We start from the raw sequence: 9,883 nt of genomic DNA, 5'->3' as shown, positions 1-9,883 counted from the left end.
CTATTTATCTATGTGCACTGGTGTGCTTTCGAACTGTTAGGTTGGCAGAAGCTGGGACAGAGCAAGGGGAGCTCACCCCGTCACACAGATTTGAACCGCCGACCTTCCAATCGGCAAGCCCAAGAGGCTCAGTGGTTTAGACCACAGCGCCACCCACATCCCTTTACCAAGCTATACTAAATGTACTGCTAAAGACATAGTCAAATAACAGCCTGAGGAGTCATGTATTGTGTGCTTGGGGTAATTCTGTTTATAGTCTCTTTTCTCAGCCCTTGGCCATCATGACTAATTGCATTTTGCTGGGAAGATTGGCTGTCTGGTCATGGAGATAGTTAATCCCTGCCTAAGAGAATGGGGGTGTCCCAAAGAAGGCAATTTTGAAGCTACTCCTGGAGGAGGAATCATTAGTCTATCAGATGGTCAATATTATCTTCTCAGGTGTGTGATGGTCAATTAGCTCCAGGCATTCTCTAATGAATCTGATTATCTAAACCTCTTCAGTCCAGTTTTCAGCCTGGAATTGAAACCAAAAGAGCTTCATTGCCCTTTGCCCCCATAGATTACTTTAGTCAGGAAACGGAATAGGTCAGTGGTGTCCAAACTTTTTTCAAAGAGGGCCAGATTTGATGAAGTGAAGGGCCGTGGGGGCCAACCAAAGTTGTTGACTTTTTTTATTATTTTACCCCAAAGTTGTTGAGCTTTTTTAGGGTTGGAGTTGTTGAGGTTTTTTTAGGATTTCACCCCAGGAAATAAACTGCCACAGGGGCCGGATTAGGCCCAAAACACACTTTGGACATGCTGGACTAGGTATTGTGTCCTTGCTTGTTCCCCTGGATTTCTTGTATCTCATTACTTTGGACCATGGCATCCTACCCAGTGATTTTCTTCTAGAAAAAAAGGTGACAGTACTCATCATGAAGTTGTTACAGTAAGTGCCACATTTTTAACCAGTGCTTTTCTTCTATAAAAAAGGGTGCTGGTACTGCATACACTTGAGTTTCACCAGAAAAAAAGGACTGATCCTACCATACTTCTTGTTTGTGATGGTAACTCAAGTGACTGATCTGGAGCGGCTTGGTGCCTATCTCACTGCTCTATAGAGCTAGGAAAGTTCATTTTTTAACAGGAACTAGTTCTATTCAAGTTCAAGATGTCCAAAAAGTTCATGTTTTCCCCTTCATAAAACAGAATAGTAGATGAACTAGTCTGGTTCATGTTCCTTTCATAATTCAGTTCAAGTTCATCCAAAGGATCCCCGGCAATTTCGTTTTCAACATTCAGAATATTACGAGCTCCTTTGTGGAAGTATAAAACATACTTACACTTAAGAAGACTAAGAAAACATCAAGCCACACACGCAGTGAATGTGAATTGTTTATTTTTCCTAACAATTATGACAGTTAAGCTTCAAGGCCAAAAGAGTCTAAGGAGTAAAAAATACATGCAAGAGAATGAAGCTGAAGATGAACTAGAAAGCATTCAAAATTTTACCTCAAAATGAACTTAATTCACTTTCCGTTCAGTTAGTAATTATGGAAAGCACTTTTAGGTGAAGTTCAGATATTTTTGAACTAATTCAGTGAACTTCATTGAACTAAACTAGTTCATTCCAAGCACTGCTGCTCATTTTCAGCTGTTGCTCTGCTCTTTGGCCAGTAGGAAATGGACAATTTTTGTAACAACTCCTCTTCTTTAGTCGGAATAAATAAAAAAAATGGTCCAGTAGCACCTTAGAGACCAACTAAGTTTGTTCTGGGTGTGTGCATGCACACGAAAGCTCCCAATTTTTTAATCTGTAGGCTGCCTTAAGTTCCTGTCAAGGTAAGAGGTGGGTTATAAATAAACATATAATAATAATAATAATAATAATAATAATAATAATACTTTCTATTTGTAGGTTAGATAAATGCACCAGTTCTGGAGGCCTTCTTATCTGCGCCACAGACATTGCCCATTAGACAAGACTACTACTCAGAAGCTGCAATTTGAAATACAGAGCGGTAAAATGTTTGCCCACAGCCTTTCCATTTGTCTGCTGCTTGAGGTTTCATCCATCGTTATTACTCAAGAGAAGCACTTTCTTTTCCCCTCCTTATCGGTTTATGTTATGTGTGGAAAATAGAGGGAAAGAGACGCTTAATTCATAGAACAGTAGAGTTGGAAGGGACAACGATCGATCGTCATCTAGTCCAAGCCCCCTGCAATGCAGGAACCCAGAGAGATGGAGAATCTGAAGGCAGCCCTGTTTAGGGAAGTTTTTCATGTTTGATGTTTTATCGTGTTTTTGATATTCTGTTGGGAGCCGCCCAGGGTGGCTGGGGAAACCCATTCAGATGGGGGGCGGATAAAAAATATGATGATTATGCTGCCTCAACGGAGGCCTTGCGAGTTTTAAAAGCCAAATCCTGGACTTGAGAAGGATCTAACAAGGAACCTTATACGGCACGAGCCACAGAAAATAACAATTTTGTTGTTGTTTTTCCAAAAAAAAATTATTGGTTTTCACAACATTATAAACAAACACATAAGACAAACAAACATAAATCATAGCCTTATTGAAAATTATTAACATTGTCAAGTGACTTCCTCGCTTCCCCTTGGCTGAATTTCACTGCATACCCTTTTAACGGTTTTCCAAATCACAGTTCTTATAAAACAATAACATCCTTAGATCTTCACATTATGAAATTAAACATATTAATTCATCACTTAACATAAATAAAATCCTGAGCCAATTAAGTATCTGCAAGCTGTTTTCAGTTCATTTGACTTAACATATTTAACTAAGGAATCATTAAATTTAATCCACTCTTCCTGATACGCAGCAAATAACAAATTTGAGGCGCCTCCAGGGTCGCCTATTGCGCAGCCCTAGGCTTGGATGTGAAGGCACAAGCATCTGCCTCGCGAATAAATGGAAGGTCATAGAGGGCTGGAGAAATAAAATGATGATGTCTGTACCATGTGCCCGATAATAAATGTTGGAAATGTAAGGAAAATGAAGGTACTTTTTTTCACCTTTGGTGGACGTGCCCAAAGATTAAGGCTTTCTGGGAAATGATATATAATGAATTGAAAAAGGTATTTAAATATACCTTCTTGAAGAAACCAGAGGCCTTTCTCCTGGGCATAGTCGGCCAACTGGTGCCAAAGAAGGATAGAACTTTCTTTATGTATGCCACAACAGCAGCAAGAATACTTATTGCAAAGTATTGGAAGACACAAGATTTACCCACTCTGGAAGAATGGCAGATGAAGGTGATGGACTGTATGGAATTGGCGGAAATGACTGGCAGAATCCGAGACCAGGGAGAAGAGTCGGTGGAAGAAGATTGGAAGAAATTTAAAGACTATTTACAGAAATACTGTAAAATCAATGAATGTTAGAATGATGTTGGAATGAAGTTAAGTGGTTTCTAGCTGTAATGGTATAAAAGAATATGAAAAAATGGATTTCTAACAGGTAAAAATTTAATGTTATAATATATTTAAGATTAAAGATCAGGATCAATTAAGGAGGGAAAGGAACTGCTGAACTAACAAATTGAACTGGAATACAAAAAAGGGAGGTATGAGGAGGTCCGGGAAACAAGTAAATGAAAGATAAATGACAGAAAGATTGAATTGTTTTTAATTATTTTTATTTTGTATTTTGCATTTTTTCTTCTTTTTCTTTTTTCATTTTGTAATATTGTGAAAATCTTAATAAATATTTATTGAAAAAAATAAATGATGATGTCTGTATTAAGGACCCTCCCCTTCATCCATAGCGCCCGGCGGGCCGTCTTTGTATTTTATTTATTTATTTAAAAAGCAGAAGGGAACCATGCGCATGCCGGAACGCCAGTGCTGGGGGGTGAGGTTTCCGACCGGAGCTTTAGCCCCAGCCGTACCTCCTCCTCCTCTCCTCGCGGCTGCCGAGGCCGCTTCCTTCCGGCCGCCATTTTAGCTTGAGCTTTCCCTTGCCTCTCTCTCTCTCCCCATCTCCCTCTCTCTCTCTCTCTCTCTCTCTCTCCGCGGCCTCCTCGCGGCCGCCTGCCCTGCCGCCCCCGGCCATGTCCAAGCGCCACCGCCTCGACCTCGGGGAGGACTACGGCTCCAACAAGAAGCGGCTCGCCGCCCCCGATGGGTAAGGAGGAGGAGGAGGAGAAGCGGCGGCGCCTGCCCGCTCGACGAGCACATTCCTGCTCTCCGGCTCCCTCAGCGCCGTTGTTGGGCGAGGAGGCCGCGCTGGGCGGAGGGAGCGGGCGGGGAGCCGGCGGCGCCCAAGGCAGGCGGGCCCCTTCTCCCCGCAGGACGCGCTGCGGCCTCCCTGGAGGAGGCTGGCCCGTAGCCAGGCCGGGCCGGCGGCCCCTTTGTGTCCCTCGGCCTCGGCGCTGCCAAGCCTCCCTTTCCGCGCGGGCTCCGTGCGCGCCCCCGGCTCCCTGCCTGCTCGCTCTCTTCAAACCGCCACTTCTTCGTCGCGGCTGCTATTATTATTATTATTATTATTATTATTATTATTATTATTATCATCTCCCTCACGACGGGAAAATGCAAATTCTTCGTCGCGGCTGCTGCTATTATTATTATTATTATTATTATTTATTATTATTATCTCCCTCACGACGGGAAAATGCAAATTCTTCGTCGCGGCTGCTGCTATTATTACTATTATTGTTGTTATTATTATTATCCTCTCCCTCACGACGGGGAAATGCAAATTCTGCTGCTATTAAAGTTAATAATAATAGCAACAGCAGCAACGAAGAATTTGCATTTTCCCGTCGTGAGGGAGATTATAATTATAGTAATAATAATAGCATTTCCCTCACGACGGGAAAATGCAAATTCTTCGTTGCGGCTGCTGCTATTATTATTATTATTATTATCATCTCCCGCACGACAGGAAAATGCAAACGAGAATCGACTAAAATATTGGGGGGGGGGCAGTCATCATCGATCTCAAGACTCGGCACACGCGCACCGTCTGAATGACCATGCCCCATCCACTTGAGGGGGACCCAGCCTCCTTAAATCTTTTATTTTTTTTGGTGGGGGTGGGAAGAAAGGGACCTCGGCCCTTAGGAGTTGGCTCTTATGATGAGAATATAAAATGCATAATAAATCAAAAGTTTTGTGTTCCCCACGTATCCCTACCCCCCCCCCCAACCTGCCATATCTGCTTCAGGCAGCAACAGCCAACTAAAAGACCAGCCAGCAGGGCTTCAGAAAGCACATGGTTTTGTGTTTCTCCGTTGTGGGACTACAATTCCCATCATCCCTAGCTAAGCAAGGCCAGTGGTCGGGGGTGGTGGGAGTTGTAGTCCCCACAACAGCTGGGGGGGGGCAAGTTTGGTGAGGCACATCCGCATGACGCATTGCGCACGCGCGGGTTGCGATTCGGAGCTTCTGTGCATGCGCAAAGCGCGATTTAGTGTTTTTGCGCATGCGCCAAAACCTGGAAGTAACCCATTCCGGTACTTCCGGGTTTTGGCGTGTCCATAACCCAAAAACACGCAACATGAAGCGTCTGTAACCCGAGGTATGACTAGTGAGAAACCAGGGTTCAGCCTCTATTCCATGTGCAGCTGGGAAATGTTTAGAAATCTGGAGAGCCACTTCCGTTTCAGTGTGGACACAACACTGATAGGGGTGGGGGGAATAGATTATTGTTCTAACAGAGGGTAGCTTTGTTTTTCTTTTTGTGCTTTGGAGACGAGCATGTTTTGTAGATGGGAGCCCACTTCACCCAGTATTTTAAGTTACGTTGTTGGGAGTGCAGCCATCATCGTCCCTGACCATTGGGCCATACTGACTGGGTCTGATGGGAGCTGCAGTCCTAACAAGTATTAGGAGCACCACAGGTTCCTCACCTTGGTAAGTGTGTGCACACATGTATTCTCAAGTACAGCGATAAAAGGGAGTGGGGTGGGGGGAAGGTGTGTTGTAGAGAGTTAGGCAGAACGTTTAAAATAGTGATGTGGGTGGCTCTATGGTCTAAACCCTGACCATTGGTCCTGATAGCTAGGGATGATGGGAGTTGTAGTCCAACAACTGCTATAGAAAGGCTGCTTTATCCTATTACTGCTAAGTTCACTCAGGAATCTTTGGTGAGGAACTTGTTGAAGTACAGGCTATGACTATTTTATGTGCGTTCGCATGGTGGCCTTATATGTGCTCTGTAGTAGGCGGGGGGCGTTCAGGATCATTGCCTGTATTTAATGTCCGTTGTATAACATCTGCAACACAGCCAGGATATGGATATTATGTTGTTCTTTGTAGGTTTGTATGGCATATACTGGGCATTTTCCTTTTGAATGTCACTTTATTAATGAACGGAAGCATTTTCATATGTTGCAAAGCATGTGTTGCACAGATTTTGCACAGGTCCATGGTTATATCTGACACTGATAGTTTGATGTTGAAGCCAGTCATCAGGACTTCATGAATTCTTTTGAAGGAGGCTAGTAACACTGTGTCCTGGAAGCGTTGGGGTAACCTTTAATAATAATAATTCTGCAAAGATCTTTTCATAAATGGAGAAAAGCTAGTGCAATGCCAATACAGATGGGGGTCTTTGTATTTCAACAGTGTGAATATTCCGTAACACTAGCGCCCTCAATACAAAAAGGCTTGCCTCTGCATCACCGCAAGCCAAAAATCATTAGGTTGTGGCAAGACTAATTGGGAACCATTTGATCTTAAACTTAATGCCCTTAACAAGCTATTGGGTAAGGGGGAGGATTCACTCATTCAGGTAAACTGGTCCAGAATTGTTTAGGGCTTTGTAAGTATATAATATGATCTTGAAATCAGCTTAATGGCTAATAGGCAGTTAAGATCCCTGAGGATAAACATATGTTTTCATAAGGACCACCTCTCAGACTCTGGCATTATGGACCAGCTGCAGCAACTGGACCATTCATAAGGAGAGCCCCATAAGGCTTTCACAGTAGTCTAAACATGGGGTATTCCTGTCCAGTAAAATGACACAGTTTATATACTGGAGGAAGCTGGCAATAGGCACTCTTTGCCATGGAGATCACTGTGTGTTTGTTCCATCAAGAGGGAGTGCAATCCCATCTAGAACAGCCAAAATGCCTCATTCTCTGACATGAGAACCACTACTCATCGTGTCTCTGACGTAAAGGTAAAGGGACCACTGACTGTTAGGTCCAGTCACGGACGACTGGGTTGCTGCGCTCATCTCGTTTTATTGGCCGAGGGAGCCGGCGTACATCTTCTGGGTCATGTGGCCAGCATGACTAAGCCGCTTCTGGCGAACCAGAGCAGCGCACGGAAACGCCGTTTACCTTCCCACCGAGCAGTACCTATTTATCTACTTGCACTTTGACGTGCTTTCGAACTGCTAGGTTGACAGGAGCAGGGACCGAGCAACAGGAGCTCACCCCGTCGCGGGGATTTGAACCACCAACCTTCCGCTCGGCAAGCCCTAGGCTCTGTGGTTTAGACCACAGCACCAACTGCGTCCCCTGTCTCTGACTTATCAGTATTCAATTTCAGTTTATTAACTTAAGTTGGATTGTCAGCTATTGTTGTTCTTGAGTTGGGATATCCTGGCTTCAGTTGTTCCTGCTCTTGTGACCTCCCATCAGGACTACTGCAATGTGGTGTTCATGAGGCTCCCCTTGAAAATAGTCCAGAAGCTGCAGCTAGTAGAGAAAATGGCTGCTAGGTTGGTAAGACCTAGCGCTGGCTGCCATTGTGCTACCAGACCCAATTCTAGGTACTTGGCACTTGGGTACTAAGCCTTAAATGGGTCCAAGTATCTAAAAGAAACCTCGCCTGGAATTACTTGAAATACATGCCCAACAGACTGCTGGAGCAAATTCCCTCCCCCACTGAAATATGATTAATAATATGCTTAAGAATATTGAGAGGCAGGTGGAATTTAAACTTCCATCTTAAATGTTGAGTTGTGTGAGTGAACTAGGTTGCTTGACAGCCAGATTCCTATGATAACTAGGATTGGTGTTTGGTCGGGAAAAAACTTGGTTAATGGACCATTCAGATATTCTTAAAGTGTTTTTTTTGGCTGGGGGACAGGAAGAATGAGTGGGGTGGGGAAGCTGCCAGAGGGTGGTGCCATGATACCCTCTCAAAATTCCTAGTGACCCACACCCTCAAAATGATTGGGAACCCTTGCTTTTGTACAAATTTGTGTGTGCTGTGACATCAAAAGTGGTTTGGCTGGAGCATTTTTAGGCATTTCATCTTCCACTTCAGGCAACTGTCCAAGAGGGTAAAATTTTGACTGGCTAGTACAGGATGGGCAGCTGATTTGCCTAGACTTGCACCAGTTTGATGGCGGGTTGTATATGTTTTATGCTTCTCTGAATTTTGTATTGTTATTCCTGTTCAGAAATGCATGTAGTGTTTTGTTTTTTTGCTATATTTTAATCCTTCTTTTCCCCCACAGAGGTCAGGGTGATATATGAGCATTTGTCACAGGAAAGTTGTAAGTCAGGGAACGTGTGCACATTAATGAGAAACTTACAAAGTCCTGAAAGGTGCAGGGCTTGGGAACAAGGGGCTTTCCATTGTACTGTAGCTACCAGATGATACCACAAAAATGTTACTGGCCACTTAGCAAGGACATTCTTAACTTCAGGGAATATTTGATAGAACATACATGTGGCCATATAATAGATGGTTGGTTGAATATTCCAACCATTCCACCATGCTATACGGGAGGGAGATGGAACTGCAGGGCCTCTCTATCCACTCTGCTGATACACCAACAGCTTTAGGTTCTTACCAAATCATTCTATTTCAGCTGGTCAGTGCAAGAGTTGGCGCCTGAGCATGCTTCTATCTCCCTCCCTCCCTCCCTTTTCCATTTGTTTTGTGTATTTTAGACAGTAAGTCTTAGGACAGGGACTGCCTTATCATGGAAGCCTTTTTTGACTGAAAAGCAGAACAAAAAAAGGTTTAAATTTTTATTTTTTTTACCACTATCCCAATCCTGATTTACAAAACTGATGCTTCTTAGTAGTTAGCTGTTAGTTATTCACTCTGAGCAAATGGGCTATTTTGAGGATGCTACTTTCAGACCCACAACTCTATTTGGTTGCTGGTATTCACACAGTCCACATGTAATGGAAAAGTAATGGTTCCCACCATGAAAGCAAGTCACCGGGAGCAAGCCTTCCCACTGCAAAAGGAAGCAGCTTCTGTTATGCAGCAGTGAGGAGGACACTGAAAGTTTATATTTTATTTTAAACTAACCAACTTGGGGGAAATGTGGTCTGCCCACACGTGGGCAAGCTGTGTCCCAAGAGCTGCATGTGGTCCTCAGTCTAATTCTCCCTTTGGGGATGCCCAGAGTGAGAAGGAGAGTGGAAGGTGAGGAAATATGGAGGGTACACCAGAAATGGATGTCACAGTGGGAGAAGGATAGGAAATCCTCTGAAAGTGATTAGTTCAGACCTCTGGTAAGAGCAAGCTGTCCTTTGGCAACTGCTGGGCAAGGAGGGGAAGGGAAGAGAAAGAAGGAAAGCGGGTGGCAGAGAAAGGAAGAAAAGATGACCCCATCCACTTTTTACTCTGGTTTTGCACCCACTTCTACCTTGAGAGAATGCAGACCTTGACAGAAAAGTGTTTCCTCTCCCTAGTTTAGTGGCCAGTGAAAAGAGGCCAAAATCAAAGTGTGGTGTCAAATCGTCATTTGGTCTCCAGCCATAGTTTAAAGGAATCACACTTCCCCAAGGCTCACAGTTGTTCTTTGTGTTACTGAGAAACCATGATTTCCTATTCTGTTTCAACAGAACAAGTGGGTATGTAGAGGTGGGTAATTGACTCTTCACCCACTTCGATTGCATGTGGCAATGCCATAGTTTGCAGTAGTTCATACTGATGTGGTAATGTTGATGTGCTGCTG

General features: G+C 43.9%; 1 protein-coding gene across 1 annotated transcript in view; it reads left to right on the top strand.

Annotated features, from left to right (window-relative positions):
* The first annotated feature begins 3,951 nt into the window (after positions 1–3,951).
* DHX15 (DEAH-box helicase 15) overlaps positions 3,952–9,883 on the top strand; it is a 48,207-nt gene continuing 42,275 nt past the window's right edge. The window contains exon 1 of the mRNA XM_081019956.1: positions 3,952–4,129. Coding sequence (XP_080876082.1) covers positions 4,056–4,129 — 74 coding nt within the window. The 5' untranslated portion in view covers positions 3,952–4,055. The remainder of the gene's footprint in view (positions 4,130–9,883) is intronic.

This window comes from Podarcis pityusensis (genome assembly GCF_964106645.2).
Source record: "Podarcis pityusensis genome assembly, chromosome: 9".
Taxonomy (NCBI): Eukaryota; Metazoa; Chordata; class Lepidosauria; order Squamata; family Lacertidae; genus Podarcis; species Podarcis pityusensis.
Note: the sequence above shows the minus strand (reverse complement) of the source record. Positions and strands in the feature narration are given on the sequence as shown.